Source organism: Bombina bombina, chromosome 5, assembly GCF_027579735.1.
Source record: "Bombina bombina isolate aBomBom1 chromosome 5, aBomBom1.pri, whole genome shotgun sequence".
Lineage (NCBI taxonomy): Eukaryota > Metazoa > Chordata > Amphibia > Anura > Bombinatoridae > Bombina > Bombina bombina.
Genome location: NC_069503.1, coordinates 892317944 through 892342242, shown reverse-complemented (window position 1 = coordinate 892342242; position 24299 = coordinate 892317944). Strand labels below are relative to the sequence as shown.

Here is a 24299-nt window from a genome sequence, read left to right as displayed (position 1 = left end):
TTTAAGTGCTATTTGGTAAATACAATCTAAAAACTGGCTGAAGATGACATATAGTATAACTCTACATCTTCATTACTCAGTATACTTGGTCCAAAAAACTTAAAGTTTACATAGTTTAAATGGGAAAAATACAAACAAAAAACTAGTATGCAAAATATTAAACTTTTAAATATGAGATAGTAAGGTTGATCAATAGTTGAGTAGGAGATGAACAAATACATATTCTGTACATAAAATGCAGGAATCAATAGTATAGGCAATGGATCATAATGCAGAAACAAGACTCCAGGTCCAGATGGGATCCATCCAAGAGTTCTACAGAAACTCAGCTTTGTTATAGTCAAAACAATACTTTTATTTTTCTATATCTGACCCTCATCAGAATGGTTTCCCAGGGCTGAAATAAAGATGATGTGATTTCATTTTCTAAAAAAAGAAAACCAGAACTCACCCCTAAAGGTATAGACCAGTAAGTATGAAAAAAATACTACTACAAAAAGTATAATATTCAAGATTAAATAAAGTAAAACAAGGGAGTTAGTTAAATAGAAAAAGCTTTTATGCCACACTAAGCTAATCAGTTTTGAAAGAAAGAGTAAGTTAGGTAAAGGAAAATTACTTGATATGGTCGATTTATATATTGCAAACGCATTTGTCACACAGAAAGAATCATTTTACTGGTAGATAAGAACCAAGAGGCCAAAGTTCCTACCCATAATTCCTTCTGAAGTGTACGCATAGCTAGTTTTATAATAGCCTTACACTTACTTCAGGCATTATTGCCTACCATCTGCGTGTAGGACTATTCCATGAATCATCCCCTTTCTGTGAAGAGGCGCTTACAAAACATTTCTTGTGAACCTGTTACCATCAAACTTGCCTCTAATCAACCGAATTTTCCTTTTTATGTCATAGAAAGATTTATTAAGTATACTCCCATTTTTTTTTTTTTCTTGCTTTAACTTTTTCGTTAAGTGGAATATGTGACTAATGGGAAACAAGCTTATTAAACATGCTAATTAAAGGAAATACTACAATCCTTTATGTATTTTATTTGTTCATTTTACAAGAATAAATGAAAAATAATGGCACTACCCATTTAAAGGGACACTGAACCCAAATTTTTTCTTTTGTGATTCGGATAGAACATGCAATTTTAAGCAGCTTTCTAATTTACTCCTATTATCAAATGTTCTTCATTCTCTTGATATCTTTATTTGAAATGCAAGAATGTAAGTTTAGATGCCGCATCATTTTTGATGAACAACCTGGGTTGTCCTTGCTGATTGGTGGATACATTCATCCACCAATAAAAAAGCGCTATCCAGAGTTCTGAACCCAAAAAAAGCTTAGATGCCTTAGTTTTCAAATAAAGATAGCAAGAGAATGAAGAAATAATGATAATAGGAGTAAATTAGAATGTTGCTTAAAATTGCATGCTCTATCTGAATCACGAAAGAAAAAATTTGGGTTCAGTGTCCCTTTAAGTAATTATTCTGTTGGCCCTTATATACCAAAATAATTAAAAAAATAGTACTATGTATATATATATATATATATATACACGCATACATATACAGTGTTCTAATACGGATCTTTTTTATTATGGTGACCAGCCAGCTAAAATTTTAGCCAATATTAAGCTAAAATGAGCTAATATTAAAAAATGTTCAATTTTATTGCACAAATTATAATTAAATACATTTATGTTAAATTATGCAATTAATTTGTACTTTATGCTGGCTGGCAAAAAACAAACAAACAAAAAATAATATATATACAGTATATATATATATATACAGTATATATATATATATATATATATATATATATATATATATATATATATATGTACTGTATGTGTTATTTTCTATTTTTCCAGTCAAGTATTATATTTCAAGTCTTAAAAATGATGTGCACAGTCCGTGGTGAATTCTGCTGCATATTTTTGCATGTTATATAAACAAACTTAACTCTATTAAAAATGTGTGTATAGTACAAACCTCCTTGGGAGATAAAATAGAAATGTAATCTTCATATATTAGCCTTGCTTTTTCTTCTATCACATTTTTATTTGCTTCCGTCTTAAGATCTTCACACGCCATCCAGAATAGCATGTTCTCTTCGCTAAATTCTGTTCGGAGGAATTCCCGGAAAGCATTCCTTCCACAGGGAGTTGTCATGAGCTTGTCAAATGATTGTCCCCAAGAGTACACATCTTCTAGAGTAGGAGATGGACTAATGAAGAAAGAGATAACACAGAGATATCAGTGGTTATGTGAATTATTTTTGTTGACATGTTTTAAAGTAGAACATTAAAATATATATACTTCATGGTACAGTATACATACAGTATATATATTTAAAATAAAAAAATACAAGTCTTAACATCAACACTTTTAGTACATCTATGTGTAGGGTGTAGGGTTGGTACCTTGGCCCTGTTTTCCTGGACACTTATGAGTTATGCATGTTACAAATTAAGCAGGGCGGAACATGTATTGTGTCTCTGGACATGACATGAATAGTGCTGATGAACAGCACAATACATGTTCCTCTCTGTACACCCTGCAGCATGTGTAACTCATACGTGTCAAGGAAAACATGGCTGAGGTGGTGGCAACCCTATCTGCGTGGATGGCTTTGAGATAAACAAAAGACGTGAAATATATTTGCAATGTATTACAAATACTGACTACAAACTTTTTCAACACTGTAAACAACTCAGCTATAAAGAAACAGAAAACTCTACAAATGTATATCATGCTTATGAAGGAGAACTACTTCCACATGCAATATGTTAAAAAATATTTTGTGTATAAAAAAAAGGTTACAATAAAGCTGTTTATTTTGAAATGACAGGTGCACATGGTCCTTAAAGGGACAGTAAACACCCTATGATTTTTATATACAATGTTTAGTTATGCATAATGAAACAACTTTGCAAGCTACTTTGATTATTTAAAGGGACACTGTAACCAAAATTTTCTTTCGTGATTCAGATTCAGATAGAGCATGAAATTTTAAGCAACTTTCTAATTTTCTCCTATTATCAAATATTCTTCATTCTCTTGGTATCTTTATTTGAAATGCAAGAATGTAAGTTTAGATGCCGGCCCATTTTTGGCGAACAACCTGGGTTGTCCTTGCTGATTGGTGGATAAATTCATCCACCAATAAAAAAGTGCTGTCCAGAGTACTGAAACCAAAAAAAAGCTTAGATGCCTTCTTTTTCAAATAATGATAGCAAGAGAACGAAGAAATTTTGAAGATAGGAGTAAATTAGAAAGTTGCTTAAAATTGCATGCTCTTTCTGAATTACAAAAGAAAAAATTGGGTTCAGTGTCCCTTTAATCTGCCCCATTTTCATGTTATTTAATTCTGACAATTGAGCAATTTCTAATTCTAAAAACCTGAAATGCACCTGGCTGCCTCCTCAATGCTAAACCTGCAACATATTTGTCCCTAATTTGCTTAAACTGATAATTGCAAAACCATATAGTTTATACCAGTGTTTATTAACCGCCATCCTTAAGTACCCCCAACAGCCCAGGTTTTCATTATAGCGGAACTAGAGCACAGGTGAAATAATCAGCTGATCAGCAACCATGGTTACTAACCTGCTCTCATGCATCAGCTGATTATTTCACCTGTGCTCTAGCTCAGCTATAATGAAGATCTGGCCTGACTTGAGGACCGTGGTTGGAAAACAATGGTTTATACCAACTTTATGACAGTGGTTAGCATTGCTGTCTGCAGACTAAAGCCCAGATTGAATCCTCCAAGTAAGGCAAGTGGTTTATTACTTCCCTCCACCAAACTGTTACTCTTTTGAATAATTATCCTGTAAATGCAGCCATCTGAGGTTCTAGTAACTTGCATGATTATAGGAAAGTAATAGACACCGCTATTAATATCACACTGCAGGTCTCCGACAAACTCACATCATGCTAATCGAGTGTATGTAAGAAACTAAGCACCAAATGCAACTTTATTTCTTATTATCAATCTTCTGTCACATTGTTTTCCTATAGATAAACATACATTTTCACACACAGATATGGCCTGTTACACTTCTTTAACCATTATTCTCACATATTTCTCAACAAAACTACTTACAGCGCTTAAAGGGATAGAAATGTAAAAAAAAAAATCATGGGTGTATTTCAGTTTTAAAGGGATAGGAAAGTCAAAATTAAATGAGCATGTAATTTTAAGACACTTTTAAATTCAGTCCTATTTTCAAATGTGCTTTGTTCTCTTGTTATCCCTTGTTGAAAAACAATACGCACACATCCTTCACTAGTGGGAGCTGCTGCTAATTGGTGCCTGCACACATTTGTCTCGTGATTGGCTGACTAGATGTGTTCAGCTAGCTGCCAGCAGTGCAATGCTGTTCCTTCAGAAAAGGACAACAAAATAATGAAGCAAATTTGATAATGGAAGCAAGAGTCCACGAGCTAGTGACGTATGGGATATACATTCCCACCAGGAGGGGCAAAGTTTCCCAAACCTCAAAATGCCAATAAATACGCCCCCCACCAAACCTACAATTCAGTTTTACAAACTTTGCCTCCCATGGAGGTGGTGAAGTAAGTTTGTGCTAGATTCTACGTTGATATGCGCTTCGCAGCAGGCTGGAGCCCGGTTTTCCTCTCAGAGTGCAGTGAATGTCAGAGGGATGTGAAGAGAGTATTGCCTATTTGAATTCAATGGTCTTCCTCTAGGGGATCTATTTTATAGGTTCTCTGTTATCGGTCGTAGAGATTTCTTCTCCTACCTCCCTTTTCAGATCGACGATATACTCTTATATACCATTACCTCTACTGATTCTCGTTTCAGTACTGGTTTGGCTATCTACTATATGTAGATGAGTGTCTTAGGGTAAGTAAGTCTTATTTCTATTTATGACACTCAAAGCTATGGTTGGGCACTTTATATGTATAAGTTGTTTAAACTTATATTTGCCATGATTCAGGATAATCAGTATTCCTTCTTTCAGAATGTCAGTTTCATTTTTTTGGGAAAATGCATAGATTCATTTTTTCTTACCTTTATTTTCAATTGACTTTTTTTTTTTCTTCAAAAATTGCGGGCTGTTAGGCTCGCGTGTGCAGAAAATGCTTCTATTTATTGCGTCATTTTTGGCGCGAGACTTTTTTGGCACAAAAATGTCGTCATTTCCGGCGTCATAGTTGGCGCCGGAAGTTTTTTCGTAATTGCGGCATTTTTTACGTTTGTGTATTGCGGACGTTTTTTTGGCGCCAAAAAATATGGGCGTCATTCTTGGCGCCAAAATGTGTGGGCGTCATACTTGGCGCCAGTTTTTTCACACTATTTCAGTCTCACTTTTCAGTTGCTTCTGGTTTTCTAGAGGCTTGTTTCATTTTGCATTTTTTTCCCATTCCTGAAACTGCCATTTAAGGAATTTGATAATTTTGCTTTATATGTTGTTTTTTCTTTTACATATTGCAAGATGTCACTACCTGACCCTGGATCAGAATCTACTTCTGGAAAAGCGCTGCCTGATGTCGGTTCTACCAAAGCTAAGTTCATTTGTTGTAAACTTTTGGTAACTGTTCCGCCGGCTGTTGTTTGTAATAATTGTCATAATTAGCTATCAGACGCAGATAGCATTTCCATTAGTAATAATCCATTACCTGTTGTTGTTCCTTCAACATCTAATGTTCAGGATGTTCCTGTTAATGTTATAGAATTTGTTTCTAAATCTATTTGGAAGGCTCTGCCTGTTATTCCTCCTTCTAGTAAACGTAAGAGGTCTTTTAAAACTTCATATATTTCAGATGAATTTTTAAATGACCGCCATCATTTTGACTTATCTATTTCTGATGAGGATCTATCTGGTTCAGAAGATTCTACCTCAGATATTGACACTGATAAATCTTCATATTTGTTTAAAATGGAGTTTATTTGTTCCTTACTTAAAGAAGTGTTGATTGCATTAGATATGGAGGAGTCTAGTCCTCTTGATATTAAAGCTACTAAGCTTTTAAATTCAGTTTTTAAACCTCCCGTAGTTATTCCAGAAGTTTTTCCAGTTCCTGATGCTATTTCAGAAGTAATTTCTAGGGAATGGAATAGTCTGGGTACTTCATTTACTCCTTCTCCAAGGTTTAAGAAATTGTACCCTTTACCATCTGATAGATTAGAGTTTTTAGAGAAAATCCCAGAGGTTGATGGGGCTATTTCTACTCTTGCTAAACGTACTACTATTCCTACGGCAGATAGTACTTCGTTTTCCTTTAGATAGGAAGCTTGAATCCTTTTTTAGGAAGGCTTATTTATGTTCAGGTAATTTTCTTAGACCTGCTATTTCTTTGGCTGATGTTGCTGCAGCTTCAACTTTCTGGTTGGAGGCTTTAGCGCAACAAGTGTCAGACCATAATGCTTATAGCATTGTTAAACTCCTTCAACATGCTAATAACTTTATTTGTGATGCCATTTTCCATATCATCAGAATTGATGTCAGGTATATGTCTTTAGCTATTTTAGCCAGAAAAGCTTTATGGCTTCAATCTTGGAATGCAGATATGACTTTTAAGTCAACGTTGCTGTCTCTTTCTTTCCAAGGTAATAATTATTTGGTTCTGTTTGGATCAATTCGATTCAAAGTCTTTGGATTCAGATCATTGTTTCATAAGGGTACAGAATAGATTTCAAGGTAAGACCGCCTGTGAGAACATTTTTTCTCTCACGCATTCCAGTGAACCCAGTAAAGGCTCAGGCATTTCTGAAATGTGTTTCAGACCTGGAGTCAGCTGGGGAATTGTGCCAGTTCCAGTTCTGGAACAGGGCCTGGGATTTTTATTCAAATCTGTTCATTGTATCAAAGAAGAGATTTTTTTCAGTCCAGTTCTGGATCTAAAAATATCTAAAAGAAGGACTATTCTGCCTTTTGTTCAGCAAGGGCATTATATGTCTACAATAGACTTACAGGATGCATATCTTCATATTCCAATTCATCCGGACCACTATCAGTTCCTGAGATTCTCTTTTTTAGACAAGCATTACCAATTTGTTGCTCTTCCTTTTGGCCTAGCAACAGCTCCAAGGATCTTTTCAAAGGTTCTCGGTGCCCTTCTCTCTGTAATCAGGGAGCAGGGTATTGCGGTATTTCCTTATTTGGACGATATCTTGGTACTTGCTCAGTCTTTACATTCTGCAGAATCTCACACAAATCAACTTGTGTTGTTTCTTCAAAGACGTGGTTGGAGGATCAATTTACCAAAGAGTTTCTTGATTCCCCAGACAAGGGTAACCTTTTTGGGATTCCAAATAGATTCAGTGTCCATGGCTTTGTCTCTAACAGAAAAGAGACGTCTGAAAAAGGTTTCAGCTTGTCGAAACCTTCAGTCTCAATTATTCCCTTCGGTAGCTTTGTGCATGGAAATTTTAGGTCTCATGACTGCAGCATCGGACGCATTCCCCTTTGCTCATTTTCACATGAGACCTCTACAGCTTTGTATGCTGAACCAATGGTGCAGGGATTATACAAAGATATCACATTTAATATCCTTAAATCCCAATGTTCGATCTTCTCTGACTTGGTGGTTGGATCACCATCGTTTAGTTCAAGGGGCCTCCTTTGTTCGTCCAACCTGGACTGTGATCTCAACAGATGCGAGTTTTTCAGGTTGGGGAGCTGTATGGGGATCTCTGACAGCGCAGGGGGTTTGGGAATCTCAGGAGACGAGATTACCAATCAACATTTTGGAACTCCGTGCGATTTTCAGAGCTCTTCAGTTCTGGCCTCTTCTGAAGAGAGAATCATTTATTTGTTTTCAGACAGACAATGTCACAACCGTGGCATATGTCAATCATCAAGGGGGGACTCACAGTCCTCAGGCTATGAGAGATGTATCCCGGATACTTGCATGGGCGGAATCCAGCTCCTGTCTAATTTCTGCGGTTCACATCCCAGGTATAGACAATTGGAAAGCGGATTATCTCAGTCGCCAGACGTTACATCCGGGCGAATGGTCTCTTCCCAGAGGTTTTTCTTCAGATTGTTCAAATCTGGAGACTTCCAGAAATAGATCTGATAGCTTCTCATCTAAACAAGAAACTTCCCAGGTATCTGTCTAGATCCAGGGATCCTCAGGCGGAAGCGATGGACGCGTTGTCACTTCCTTGGAATTTTCAACCTGCTTATATCTTTCCGCCTCTAGTTCTTCTTCCAAAAGTGATTTCCAAAATCCTAATGGAGCGTTCATTGTATTGCTGGTAGCTCCAGCATGGCCACACAGGTTTTGGTATGCGGATCTCGTTTGGGTGGCAAGTTGCCAACCTTGGACACTTCCGTTGAGGTCTGACCTTCTGTCTCAAGGCCCATTTTTCCATCAGGATCTCAAATCATTAAATTTGGAAGTATGTTGATTGAACGCCTAATACTTAGTCATAGAAGTTTCTCTGACTCAGTGATTAATACTATGTTACAGGCTCGTTAATCTGTGTCTAGAAAGATCTATTACCGAGTCTGGAAGACTTACATTTCATGGTGCTCTTCTCATAAATTTTCTTGGCATTCTTTTAGAATTCCTAGAATTTTACAATTTCTTCAAGATGGTTTGGATAAGGGTTTGTCTGCAAGTTCTTTGGAAGGACAAATCTCTGCTCTTTCTGTTCTTTTTCACAGAAAGATTGCTAATCATCCTGATATTCATTGTTTTGTACAGGCTTTGGTTTGTATCAAGCCTGTCATTAAGTCAATCTCTCCTTCTTGGAGTCTTAATTTGGTTCTGAAGACTTTGCAGGCTCCTCCGTTTGAGCCTATGCATTCTTTGGATATCAAATTACTTTCCTGGAAAGTTTTGTTCTTTTTGGCTATCTCTTCTGCTAGAAGAGTTTCTGAGTTATCTGCTCTTTCTTGTGAATCTCCTTTTCTGATTTTTCATCAGGATAAGGCGGTGTTGCAGACTTCATTTCATTTTTTTCCAAAAGTTGTGAACTCTAACAACATTAGTAGTGAAATTGTTGTTCCTTCATTGTGTCCTAATCCTAAGAATTCTCTGGAGAGATCTTTACATTCTTTGGATGTAGTAAGAGCTTTGAAATATTATCTTGAAGCTACTAAAGATTTCAGAAAGACTTCTAGTCTATTTGTTATCTTTTCTGGTTCTAGGAAAGGTCAGAAGGCTTCTGCCATTTCTTTGGCGTCTTGGCTAAAATCTATGATTCATCATGCTTATGTGGAGTCGGGTAAAACCCTGCCTCAAAGGATTACGGCTCATTCTACTAGGTCAGTTTCTACTTCCTGGGCTTTTAGGAATGAAGCTTCTGTTGATCAGATTTGAAAAGCAGCAACTTGGTCTTTCTTTGCATACTTTTACTAAATTCTACCATTTTGTTGTTTTCTCTTCTTCTGAAGCAGTTTTTGGTAGAAAAGTACTTCAGGCAGCAGTTTCAGTTTGATTCTTCTGCTTATGATTTCGGTTTTTTTCTTTATCAGATTAAAACTTTTTGTTTTGGGTTGTGGATTATTTTTTCAGCGGAATTGGCTGTCTTTATTTTATCCCTCCCTCTCTAGTGACTCTTGCGTGGAGTTCCACATCTTGGGTATCTGCTATCCCATACGTCACTAGCTCATGGACTCTTGCTAATTACATGAAAGAAAAAATAATTTATGTAAGAACTTACCTGATAAATTCATTTCTTTCATATTAGCAAGAGTCCATGAGGCTCACCCTTTTTTGTGGTGGTTATGATTTTTTTGTATAAAGCACAATTATTCCAATTCCTTATTTTTGATGCTTTCGCTCCTTTCTTATCACCCCACTTCTTGGCTATTCGTTAAACTGAATTGTGGGTGTGGTGGGGGGCGTATTTATAGGCATTTTGAGGTTTGGGAAACTTTGCCCCTCCTAGTGGGAATGTATATCCCATACGTCACTAGCTCATGGACTCTTGCTAATATGAAAGAAATTAATTTATCAGGTAAGTTCTTACATAAATTATGTTTTTGAGGTTTCCTATCCCTTTAAATAGAAGTATTTTTGCAATATACTTCCATTAGAAAAATGCTTCAGGTAAATGTTATGACTTTTTTTCAGCTGCATACACACATATGCTGTGAGGGTCTGTGCACTAATCTTCTCAGAGAATCAGCAGTGGCTTGTATGACATACATTAAAGGGAAAATAAACACTCATGCACCACCTTCTAATTATGGGTGCCGCCATTTTGGAACTTAGGTTACACTGCAGGTGTCTGTAGGAGAGTTATTGCTGAACATGTTCAACTGCAAACACATCAGTACTGGAATGTTGTGAGCGGTCGATTTTAAAATGCCGGCACCCATTACTAGAGGGAGGCGGGGAATAACCTAAATACTATGGTTATAAAATATATGAAGTGTCTAATATCAGTTTGAGTCTTCACATGCACAATACACACTATCGCCAGCTCTCTGAGCATTTATATATTGGCGCACAGGCACAATACACACTATTGCCAGCTCTCTGAGAATTTATACTGGCGCACAGGCACAATACACACTATTGCCAGCTCTCTGAGCATTTATACTGGCGCACAGGCACAATACACACTATCGTCAGCTCTCTGAGCATTTATACTGGCGCACAGGCACAATACACACTATTGCCAGCTCTCTGAGCATTTATACTGGCGCTCAGGCACAATACACACTATCGTCAGCTCTCTGAGCATTTATACTGGCGCACAGGCACAATACACACTATTGCCAGCTCTCTGAGCATTTATACTGGCGCACAGGCACAATACACACTATCGCCAGCTCTCTGAGTATTTATACTGGCGCACAGGCACAATACACACTATCGTCAGCTCTCTGAGCATTTATACTGGCGCACAGGCACAATACACACTATCGCCAGCTCTCTGAGCATTTATACTGGCGCACAGGCACAATACACACTATCGCCAGCTCTCTGAGCATTTATACTGGCGCACAGGCACAATACACACTATCGCCAGCTCTCTGAGCATTTATACTGTCACACAGGCACAATACACACTATTGCCAGCTCTCTGAGCATTTATACTGGCGCACAGGCACAATACACACTATTGCCAGCTCTCTGAGCATTTATACTGGCGCATAGGCACAATACACACTATCGCCAGCTCTCTGAGCATTTATACTGCGCACAGGTACACATAGCATATGTAATAACTATTACTAGAAGCATTTTTGCTAATATTGCAGAAATGCTTCTATTTGAAATGTAAATGCACCCAAGCACATTTAATTTTAACCTTTCTATCACTTTAAGAATTTACTGCAACCGTAGTTTTTACCTGTTTTTTTTCTCATCTGACAAATAACTTAAAGGGACACGAAACCCCAAATTTTTCTATCATGATTCATATAAAGCATACAAATTTAAAAACATTTTCAATCTATGTCTATTATAAAATGTGGTATTTTGTAGTGAAGAGCATACTTAGGTAGGTAGCACGTGTATGGCAGATAACACTGCAGCCATCTAGTTCTCTTACAAATGTGTAGCATTGTTAAAAGACTCTTGCAAAACAGCTGCCATATAGTGCTTGAGACATGTGTAAGCTCCTGAGACTACCTACCTGCCTACCAAAGGATACCAAGAGAACAAAGTAAATTCGATAATAGAAATAGAAAGTTTCTTAAAATGTAACACTCTATCTGAATTGTGAACATTTTCCTGTCTCTTTAAAGGGATGATAATAAGAATCGTAATATTGTCATTCCTACTAATAATAAGAAAACGGATAACATGATATTTCTGAATATCTCCCAGTATTTAACCCACCTGATCTTTCTTAAATGAAATAAGTTAAAATTTACATTCTTTGTCTATGTTCTCAGACTAATGTTTTATACATACTGGCCGATCTAATTATATTTTGATCACATTATTAAAAGCTGTGTTACATGTTATGGAAAGACTTGTGGTTTCACAAAGTAAGGTCGTACACACAAACAGTAGATTTCCAACACAAATAGTTAAGAATGTATTAACCCATTTGTTTGTCCCAGTTTACATCACATGACTTTAAAAGGCATTTTTTACAACATATGGTTTATTGCTGTGGTGTCAATGTATTAAAACATAATTAATATGTTGTTACCTTTCTTCACAGTTTGGTATTCCCTCGCCTCTGATTTCGTTAGATGATCTCCTTGTTCGCTCATCTTCCTGATTTCTAACAGTGAGGCTGTAACATAACAAGAGGTATTGTTAAAGGGACACTAAAGTAAAACAAAACTTTCATTATTTAGAGAGAGCATGTCATTTTAAGAGACTTTTCAATTTACTTCCAGACTTTTTATATGCACTCTTTCTAAAGGCATCAGCTACTGCTAAGCATGTGCAAGAGTTTACAGTGTACAGTATACATATGTCTGTGATTGGCTTATGGCTGTCACATGACACAGGGCCAGAAAATGTAAGTACATTTTGAAATTTGTCAGAAAAAAATCTGCTCATTTAAGTGGTATTGCGGTTTATTTTTATTATGCAATTCTGTATTGAATGGTCCTTTAACGGTCTTGAATGGTGATGGCCAACTTCCTAACACATGGGGCTGAAGATGAATATTTTAGAAGACTTTAAGAGCTGCATATAAATGTATGGCTGTGAAAGAGTAATTGTACTCAAATGTTTTCTATCAGGTATATGAAAGAGCAGCAGTTAAACATGTTAAAAAAACAATTGCATGAAAAAGTTTAAGTAAAAGGAATTTGATGTGAAATTAACAGGAAGTGTTTGATTATGTGTAACTGGATCTACAGCTTATTAGCTTTTATTCAGCACAGGAATACCTATTAAAAAATCAATTAGATAGAACAGAGAGTATTGTTTCCCTCTAAAAATGCAAGTCATAATATATTTCCTAAAAATGTCAAGGAGTTGTAGGGATTCCCTCTATTTGCTGCTAGACTTTTTAAATGTGGCCACCCCAGAGCACAAAAACGATTGCACATATTTTTAGTTATACAAAGCCAAGTGCAGAGAGGCGCATGTGGCCTTTGAACTGACAGTTGACCATACCTGAAGTAGAAATACACAGGAACTGCTATGCAAGCACAAATTCATCATCATTTTTTTTTTTTTAGGTTCAGCACCCTGGATAGCGCTTGCTTGTTGGTAGCGCTACTCAGGTGCTGAAACAAAAATAGGCTGGCGCCTAAGCTTTAAATTCCTGCTTTTCAAATAAAGATAGCAAGGGAACAAATAAAAAATGATAGTATGAGTAAATTAGAAAGTTGCTTAAAATTGCACGCTCTGATTGAATCATGAAAGAAAAAAATATGGGTTTAGTATTTAAATGATTGTGCATTTAAGACTTCATTTATTTATGGTTTTTTTTAAGAAATTCCTATTTTCTTCAGAAGCCTTTGTATTGACTGGTTACTGTATTGTATCTGTACTGTATAGCATATGGGGCTGCCACCTTTACTGGAAAAGAATACTGCCCAGCTCATTAGCATACATTTGCATATATTTGCAAGTATAGGATTGAACTCTTGTCAATCTTGTCAAATCTTCTCACACAGGCGTTGTGTATTGTTGTTATCCTGTGAAACACTGTAGTGCATGGGTGTCCACAGAAATTTTTCCAGTGGGGGCAATTTTTTTTAAAATGAAATATCCTAATATAAAAATGATAAATTGGTAATAAGGAGGACTCTATGAAATGCAACTAAAACTAGCAAATGTACCAGTTTTTAAGCGCACAGGTGTGCCTTGGCGAACGCAAACAAAGCAAGAGGACTGTATAGTCAGACTTGCCCAATTTTAGGCACACTTTTAGGATTCAGTCGTATGCGGATTTTAGGCACAATTTTAGGAGAATTGAATAAATCCTGCTCTAAACATAATAATATCAGTGGCAACATGTGAAGCTTGTTGTATGCATGAGCTGCACATCATTTTAAAGCTTGTAACTCATTGGCATCAAAAGACTGGCTAAAGTGAGTGCTTATGTTTAGATATAAGGCAGGGCTTGAAAAATATGATTTGAAAATCTCAAGCTCAAAAATAAATGTTGGGCTGCAATATAAGAAAGTATTTTATTTACAAAACACACACACATCACATAGAAAGTCTGTCACTCTCTTGCAAGCACACAGCTAGATTAAAAGTAAAATGGTAGAGTTAGTTACAACCAAAGAGTGATAGCTCAGGATCACATTATAGTCTCTTCCTCCCTGGGTCCCTAACATACAATCAAATGTACTTTATTCTCTTGGTATCCTTTGTTGAAATGCATATGTACATATCCTCAGTAGCAGCAATGCATTACTGGGAGCTAGCTGTACATTTGAAAACAATTGTCTCTTGTCATTAGCTCACAGATGTATTCTAGCTCCCAGTAGTGCAGTGTTTCCCAACTCCAGTCCTCAGGTCCATTTTAAAAGTGCAGATACTCATATCTTAACTAGAGCACAGGTGAATTATCAGCTGATCAGGGAGCTGATTATTTCACCTGTGCTCTAGTTAAAGGGACAAAAAACAGTAAGAACTAACATAAGTTTCTAAATATATTATGTAGCCAAAGCTTACCTGCAAAAGGTTTCTTGTAGGTAGGGGGCAGAGTCACATGACACCTGACTAAAGCAGTGCACAGTATAATGCTGAAGCTTTCACAAAGCATGGGACATTAAAGGGATACTAACCCCTCATTTTTTCTTTCATGATTCAGATAGAGCATGCAATTTTAAGCAACTTTATAATTTACTCCTATTATCAATTTTTATTTGTTCTCATGTTATCTTGATTTGAAAAAGCAGTAATAAAAGGTTAGGAGCCGGCCCATTTTTTAGTTCAGAACCTTGGTAGAGCTGCTGATTGGTTTGCTACATTAAGCCACAAATCAGCAAGTGCTACTCATGTGCTGAACAAAAAATGGTCTGGCTCTAAAGCTTACAGTACTGTTTTTTCAAATCAAGATAGCATGAGAACAAAGAAAAATTGATAATAGGAGTAAATTAGAAAGGTGCTTAAAATCTCATGCTCTATCTGAATCATGAAATAAAAAAATTGGGTTTAGTATCCCTTTAACCCCATGGAAACAAGCGAGCCTCTTGGCAACAAACAATAGCAGTATCCAATATCCCTCAACCTCCCCCCCATTACTTGCATGTCATGTGCACACTTTGTTACACAATACCTCAGGTTGGAGTAGGACACTGATAAGAGAGGTTGAGCAAGCTACACTTGTCAACACTAAAGTGTAAATAATTTTGAAGATTTTTTTAAATTGTATTAAAAATACTTATAAGCTTTTTTTGCACTTTTTTTTCACACAGTTTTTTACCTCAGTAGGCTCAGTTAACCCTTTTATAATTTGTACAAATGTTTTAGGGCACTTGAAAAAAATAGACTCAGTGATTTAAACGTATGCACAATGATACCGAGTTGGTTCACAGTGAGCACCTAGGGTTGATGACTTGCTACTCTTTCCATTCAGGAACAAGCAGAGCTAAGATAGACCCAGCATACTGTTTAATGCAAAGTGTGATTAAAAAAAGGCTGATTTGGCAGTCCTTCAGGTGTACCTACCAATCAGTTCCTAAAAGAAACCCAGTAGGAATGTGGTCATGACCTCAACTTTTAAATAGGTTAAATCAGTTTTTTTTTTAACAGGATAGTCTAGTTAAAATTAAACTAAGGATACCAAGAGAAAAATTGATAATAGGAGTAAATTTTAAAGTTGTTTAAAATTACATGCTCTTTCTGAATCATGGACAATTTTATTTTGACTGGACAACAAAGATTTTTTATTTATTTTTATCCCTTTAGCTGCTGTTCAATGTTCATACAATCCTCTGACAAATGGGGCCTAGCTTGCCTGCTTGGTAACAATCAGCTAAAGGGAAGAGTACATACTGTATATGGCAAGAGAACTTTAAGGAAGATTCTATCTATTGCCTCATACCATTAAGTTTTTTTTCCTCTGTATATGACTATCCAAACAGCTCCATAGTGGCTGTTGTGCCACTGCTTAACTGTGATTGGATACTTATTGAGCAATAAGGTAATGTAAGTCCTAGCATTTAAAATAAAGAATACAGTTGATGTTCTTTAATTAATCTCAATGACATAGAACAATTATATTGATGCTGTCAATCCAAATCAAACAGCTTTATTTAAAAAAAATAAAAAAAATCTTGCACTCCCAATTCTTTTTTAGTAAGCTGCCATTTCGGAATCCACCGGGATAAGGTGGATTCTTTCACCACCCTGCCATTTTTGGAATCCACCGGGATGCAGCGAAGGTAAACGGAGCATTACAAAAAAAAAAAAAATGCCCGTAAGTATGAAAAAAACACCTAACCGCACACAATAAGTATTAAAAAAAACAAAAACGCCAGCAATAAGTAATAAAATAAATAAATAAATAACCGCCCGTACGAAGTATTAAGAAAACCCCCTTACTACCTAATAAATTGATTAACCCCTAAACCGCCAACCCCCCGCAACACATTAAACCAAATTTACCTAACACCTCCTAAATTAACCCCTTAGTTACAATAAAAATAAACTACATTACAATAAAAAATACAAAAAAATTACATTAGATTAATCTAATTACAAAAATAAAAAAAGTCTAAAATTACAAAAAAAAATAATGAACACATTATCCAAAATAAAAAAATTAAACCTAATCCCTATGAAAATAAAAAAGCTCCCCCAAAATAAAAACACCCCTAATCTAATGCTAAACTACCAATAGCCCTTAAAAGGGCTTTTTGTAGGGCATTGCCCTAAATTAAACAGCTCTTTTACATTAAAAATAAACATAATCTACCCATTGCCCTGAAAAGGGCATTTGTATAGGCATTACCCTTAAAATGGCATTTAGCTATTTTTCACTGCCCTTAAAAGGGCATTTAGCTCTTTTTCCAAATAGGTACTTATGGTTTCAGAAGTCGGGCGGAGAAGGTCTTCTTCCAGATGGGTCCATCATCTTCATCCACAGCGAAGGCAGCGCGGAGCGGAGGTCCGGAGTGGTCTTCCCAGAAGTGGAGATCCTCGGTGGCAGTCATTGGCGGCGGTGGCGCTCCTCGGTGGCGGCGGTCCTTGACGAAGTCGTGGAGGTTCCTCTTCATGTGATCGTCTGCCGCACACTGAAGAAAGAATTCAAGGTACCCCATATTTAGTGGGGTGCCTTGAATTCCTATTGGCTGAAATTTTCAAAATCAGCCAATAGGATGAGAGCTACTGAAATCTTATTGACTGATTTGAACAGCCAATATGATTTCAGTAGCTCTCATTCTATTGGCTGTTTTGAAAAATTCAGCAGCCAATAGAATGAGAGCTACTGAAATCTTATTGGCTGATTTTAACAGCCATTAGGATTTTAATATCTAATATCCCTGTTAGGGGGGACTTCAAAACAGCCAATAGGAATGCAAGGTACCCCAAATTGATTGCGGTACTTTGCATTCAATATTCAGTATACCACAGACATCGGATGAAGAGGAGCCTCCATGTCACCAAGGACCGCCGCTGCTGTCGAGGACTGCCACATCTGGGAAGACCGCTCGGACCTCCGCTCCACACCGCCTTTGCTGTGGATGAAGACCTTCTCCGCCGGACTTCAGGAATCATGAGTACCTATTTGGGGCTTTAGTGTTAGGTTTTTTTTAATTTTATAATTTTTTTTAAATTTTTTAACTTAGTTTTTTTTTTTGGCACTTTGAAAAAGAGCTGAATGCCCTTTTAAGGGCAATGCCCATACAAATTCCCTTTTCATGGCAATAGGTAGATTAGGTTTACTAGTGTTATTTTTTTTTTTTTTGGGGGGGGGGGGTTGGTGGGGGGGGGGGTTACTGTTAGGGGGGACTTCATTTATTTTTAATGTAAAAGAGCTGTTTAACTTAGGGCAATGCCCTACAAAAAGCCATTTTAAGAGCTATTGGTAGTTTAGCATTAGATTAGGGGTGTTTTTATTTTGGGGATGCTTTTTATTTTCATAGGGATTAGGTTTAATTTTTTTATTTTGGATAATGTGTTTATTTTTTTCTGTATTTCTATCTTTTATTTGTTTGTAGCTTGGGGGGTTGTATTTACAACTCATAGACTGCCCTCTGGGCAGGCTTATCAACTAGTAGGATAATATTAAAGGGACATACCTGTCAAAATGTAAATGCACATAGATGAATTACATGTTTGAATAGAAATATATTTGCAATATACATGTATTAGCAAAAATGCTTCTAGTAAAAGTTATCACTGTTTTAGTGTTAACATTTTTCTCTGCAAGTGCACGTGAAGAATAGCTAGATATTGTCACTGCACCCACATTTTAAATACTGCAGATGCTCAGATCATCAGTGGGGCTTGTATCATGTCAGCAATTATCAAATTGAGTCATTAACAGATGGTACAGGCAACTTAGGCTCTATTAGCAAGTGCTGTGTTTAAAATGCTGGTGCACAGTGCATACTTAAATACACGTTTGAAACAGCTATATCTTTTATTAGCAGCATTTTTGCTAATGCATGTATATTACAAAACTGCTTCTGTTAAATACCGAAATGCACCAATGTGGTTTCCAATTTTGACTGGAATATCCCTTTAAAGGGATACTAAACCCACATTTTTTCTTTCATGATTCAGATAGAGCATGCAATGTTAAGCAATTTTCTAATTTACTCCTTTTATCATTTTTTTCTGTTCACTTGCTATCTTTATTGGAAAAAGCAGAAATGTAAGCTTAAGAGCCGGGCCCATTTTTGGTTCAGCACCTGGGTAGCGCTTGCTGATTGGTGGCTAAATGTAGCAAACCAATCAGCAAGCTCTACCAAGGTGCTGGACCAAAAATGGGCCGGCTCCTAACCTTACTTTCCTGCACTTTCAAATAAAGATAGCAGGAGAACAAAGAAAAATTGCTAATAGGAGTAAATTAGGAAAATGCTTAAAATTGCATGCTCTATCTGAACCAGGAAAGAAAAAAAATTGGGTTTAGTATCCCTTTAAGTTAGGCACCATAATTATATCCTGATAGTTACTTGATTAGTGACTTAGTAGCTGCTCCTCACTGCTATTGTGCCAAGATTATTATAATTATTATTAGAAGTAAACTGGCATATTAGGCTGATAACCGCTGCAAGTTTTAAAAACCAAATTGGGGCTCCCACCAGTGCGAGCAGACGCGTATGCGGTGGCTTTTTTTAATATCAGCCATGTCTTCTTGTTTGCATTTGGTGAATCGAATCCTTGTAATATCTGTGTCATCCTTAGATTGACAGTTAAATAGTTGGTATAGGGGACATCCTTTGAGTACATGTAGATTTATTCTATTCATATTAGTAGGTATATTGATCTATATATATCGGAACACATGAGAGTAAAGAATTTGATGTAAATGGATGTTGGTAATGAATATTGGGTTATAATTATAGTTTCCTCCGCAAAATTAGAATATACTGTACACTTTTTAATTTACAATTATGAACACTAGCAATTTATAGTGAATACAAAAGATTATTACATATGATAAAAGTGTGTGCAGTAAAGATATGAGTGATGACAAGAGATTAACGTTTCTTCGGTGTAATAAAATGCATATACAAGCAAAACATATTAAAATTTTTGGATTTGATAAAATAATAAAACCGTTTTGATAACCTTAAAGATATTTGTGGGAGAATACTTTACAGAGTAGATTAGGTATTATAATTAGTTGTGACTAGTGATTTGTGTATTAATTAAAATAGTATTGACTTTTAATATAGGCATTTTATAAATAGTCTCAAATTAATCCAGCAAAACATGTCATTGAGGAGAGCGGGCTGAGGGGAGCTCCAATTTGGTTTGCAGCGGTTATCAGCCTAATATGCCAGTTAACTTCTAATAATAATTATAATAATCTTGGCGCAATAGACGTGAGGATCAGTTATCATTAACTTATAAGCAGCATTATTTAAACGTGTGTATTTCAGTTTACTAAGTCACTAATCAAGTAACTATCAGGATAGTATGGTGGCTCAGCCTTACTTAATATAATCCTATATTTGACGAGTGATATCTTAATGTGGAATTGAATTGCCTTACATATATGGTTAAAAAGCTAGACTTTAACTCTTATGATGCAGCTAATAATTAATGTCCTGAATTACAGTAAATCATAATAGGTTACTAGCTAACTATATTTTTCCAGCTTTATTAATATACCAAATATTTATATTGATTGCATAATCTTAAACAGTGAAATATCCTTCCAATCCCTGACTAAAACAAGTTCCAACAATGTATATGAGTGTATAATATAACTCGATACTTAGCATACCATTACACTGGGCTAATCCTTTTTAGAATAACGCTACTCTTGCAATCATAATTTAAAATAAACTGGTAACTATTATACAGCAAGAAATCTCACACATTTATTTGTGCTGCTCAATATTATTTAACCATTGTACTTCTTTACTGCAAAGGCTCCAACTATTACTTATATTGTAATATTTTGAATCTAGGAATGGCAGAGGCTGATTTACCACCAGCATTTTTGTTTTAACCTTAACCATTTTAAAATATTTTTCTAATAAAGTTTTATGTTTTAAATCATTCATGACGCACACGCATATATAACATAGCATATCTTTATGGGTCTAGCGAGTGCTTATACAGTATCGCTTTTTTGTTCAGTTACTAGAGCTGAAATCGGCTAATACTAATACTTGATACATAGCACCATCCAACCACTGATAATATTTTTACAAGGCCAAATACATTTTATTCAGATGGTAATAGACCCTGATAATCAATAAAGTGGTACCATTAAACCCATTTTTTTTTCTAATAATTCATTCCATTATCAAATATCACTTTTTTGGGTATCACTTTTTGATTGGTGTCTAAATGTATCCACCAATCAGCAACCACTACCCAGGTGCTAAAACAAAAATGTCCTGGCTCCTAAGCTTACATTCAATTAAAGATACCAAGAGAACAAAGAAAAATTGATAATCATGACAGTTTGTTTTTGACTAGACTATTCCTTTAATACAACACAAGCTGTTTTTGAAACATTCTTGTCTTATGCAGGTTGTTGATTATAAGACATGGGCTGATTCCAGGTGTTCCTCTCCTTTCTTAAAATCAACTCAAAACCAATAACAAAACCTGAAACCATCTGAAAATGTTACTTTAACACAGGAAGTATGGGATTCATAGGCTGCTGTTTCATACTCTATTCAAATCAGCCAATAAGATTTAAGCAGCTCTCATTCTATTGGATGATTAATCATCCAATAGAATGAGAGCTGCTTAAATTATATTGGCTGATTTGAACAGCCAATACGATTATAGCAGCTCTAATTCCTATTGGCTAATTCAAATTTTTCAGCCAATAGGAATGCAAGGGACGCCATCTTGAATCGCGTACATTGCATTGAAGATTCAGTGTACGGCGGCGACCATATGAAGAGGATGCTCCGCACCAAATGTCTTCAGGGTGGACCTGCCTCGCACAGCCGGGATCAAGATAGAAGATGCCGTCTGGATGAAGATAGAAGAGGCCACCTGGATGAAGACTTCGCGCCGCCTGGATGAAGATCGTTCAAGCGGGACTTCAAAAACTGTAAGTGGATTGTCGCGGGTTAGTGTTAGGTTTTTTTAAGGGTTTTTTGGGTGGGGTTTTTTAGATTAAGGTTTGGGCAGTAAAAGAGGTTAAATGCCCTTTTCAGGGCAATGCCCATCGAAATGCCCTTTTCAGGGCAATGGGTAGATTAGGTTTTTTAGATAGCTTTTTTTATTTTGGGGGTTGGGGGGGGGGTTGTAATGTTAGTGGGTCTTTGTAATTTTTTGTTCAGAAAAAGAGCTGATAGTTTAGGGCAATGCCCTACAAAAGGCCCTTTTAATTTTCAAAGAGCTTTATTGAGATAACGAGGATTTACAGCAAATCTTAAAAATACATGGAATATATCAGAAAAAGTTGCAAAAAGGCATTTCACATTGTTAGGACCATGCAATAAATGAATTATGTAATACTCAAATTTCACTGTCTTATTAAAGGAATCTAAAAATAAGAAGATAAAACAAAGCAATGAGTATTAGTTATTGAACCTCGGGTTTGCCCCAACTTTTTAAATGGGCCACTTTTGGGCTCTGTGTGTATATAGACAATGTGGGGGTTATACATATGAAAAACAGTCTAAACAATGATTTAAAAGAACAAAAAACAGACTAAACAAGGAGTTAAGAGAAAAAGAAGATAAGAAAAAACATACTGAGGTGATAGGAGTGGGGACCAAATATTGCAAACCAAGTAAATTAAGGACCCAGACCGAGCTAATAGTTAATCTTATATATAAAAAATAAAAAAAATATTTGAGTATATCATCTCGCATCACTACTGATCTTATCTCAAGGGAATGCCCTGTTTTCCTCCACTTTAATTAGTTATGGGTGTTGACGATTAAGAAGGGGTATATTATATCGTGAGGTTAGACTATAAGACATTTGTGGTGAACTACTGTTGACTAGTTGTTTAAATAATAACTTTTTATGCTTGAGCGGCACTAGTTCACCATCCCCTGCTCCGCGGCCCCGGCCGCAAGCCACAGAGAGGGGGCTGCATATTACTCATTTTCACAATAGATCAAAAATCCCCAGTAAATTGGCATGAGCAATACAAAAACTAAATAACATAGAGGGCAAACACAAGTGCTATATATACTATATATCATGCAACATAATAAAAACCGGTTAACATAACTTTGCATAGTTACTGCATTTTGCATCTCAAGGGTTTAATGTCCTCAGAGGTGAGTAAAGTCACTTTCACCCTCCAGTAATGGCCTGATCATACTGTCCCGCTTCTGAATTGTGCAGCCTTTTTCCTTGTGTAAGTCCGTCACACCGGGTCTCCCCGGGCCATGGTCGTATTGGGCTACTATCAAGCTGTAGTTCCGAGTGGAGCTCGAACTGTGTGGGGCATTGACGTCCATCCAGGTCCCCGAGGCCCCCTCTGTAAACCTTTCGATCTCGGGAAGCCCCCTTTTTATGCCCCGCTGGAGTCAGACTTTGAGTCGGGAAAGAGGCCTGATGAGATCTCCTGGATCGTTTCTGCCGGAGCGGCGCTGTGGCAACCGCATGATGCACTTTTGCTTGGGGAAGCCCCTTCATATGTCCGGCAACAATGTCGGGTGCGCCAGTGTGGTCAATCTCTTGCCCCACATCTGATAATGATCTCTCTGGCCTGTCGTTTGTAGGTTTAGGCAGAGTGGGCCTCTGCAGCGACTGTAATTCCTCTGATGCGTGCTCGATCCTTATGGCGCCATCTTGAGAGGTAATTTTCATATCCTCCTTAGGAGTTGTTATTAACTTGTCAGCGGTACACAGCTTTTTCATCAGAGCGTCAAATGGGGCTCTCTCCGCTAGATTCTCCATAAGCCTCTCAAGATTTGCAAAGTAAAGGTCATATTTTATCAATTTCTTTGTATCATACATAGTCACCATCTTTCAAGGATACTTAAATTCCGGCTATGTGTTAACTTGCCCCGTTGAGCAAAGGTGTCTTGGTAGTTTGCTGGATGCGAGAGTAGGATGATAGCACCACTTCAGACTTGATATTGTGCTCGGCTGAAATCCTATCTATGTTAGAGTGTGAAGAGTTCAGTAAGCCGGTCTCCCTGGCAGCACTGATAACCCGGCTCTTCCCGGGGGGGAGGTGAATGCCTAGTATTAGGCCGCCGCCTTAGGCCTTATTCTCCAAACTGTAGCCCCAGCGTCATGCAGACAGCAAGAAGATTAAATGCTTGGTCTCTAGTGACCACCCTGTACAATCTGTAATTTATAAACTCTTAACTTGCTGTTATATGACAATAATCGGCGGATTACTGAAATCTCTGCTCAGAGCTCCCAGAGTATGCGTCCTGTTCAGAACGCTGCTTGGACACGCCCCCCCAAAAGGCCCTTTTAAGGGCCATTGGTAGTTTATTCTAGATTAGATTTTAGATTTTTTATTTTGGGGTGTTTTTTTTTTAAATGGGTATTAGAATAGGAATAATTGTAATCATTTTTGATAATTTTTTTGTAATTTTGTGTAATGTTTTTTTTAGATTAGGGCTAAGGCAGCAAAAGAGCGTAATGCCCTTTTAAGGGCAATGCCTATACAAATGCCCTTTTCAGGGCAATGGGTAGATTAGGTTTTACTTTATTTTTATTTTGTGGGTTTGGGGGGGTGGGGGTTTGTATACTGTTAGGGGTGTTTATTTTGTTTTGTAGCAAAAGAGCTGTTAACTTTAGGGCAATGCTCTACTAAAGGTCCTTTTAAGGGCCCCCAAAAGGCCATTTTTAGGGCCC

The 24299-nt window shown here is 36.8% G+C and overlaps 1 protein-coding gene across 1 annotated transcript in view; it reads right to left on the bottom strand.

Moving 5' to 3' along the window:
* The window catches only part of RGS20 (regulator of G protein signaling 20), a 32830-nt gene that overhangs the window by 2766 nt on the left and 5765 nt on the right, over positions 1 to 24299 (bottom strand). Inside the window, exons 2-3 of the mRNA XM_053715041.1 lie at positions 12109 to 12195; positions 2004 to 2238 (exon numbers count right to left, since the gene is read on the bottom strand). Of these exons, the coding sequence (XP_053571016.1) occupies positions 2004 to 2238; positions 12109 to 12195 (322 nt within the window). The remainder of the gene's footprint in view (positions 1 to 2003; positions 2239 to 12108; positions 12196 to 24299) is intronic.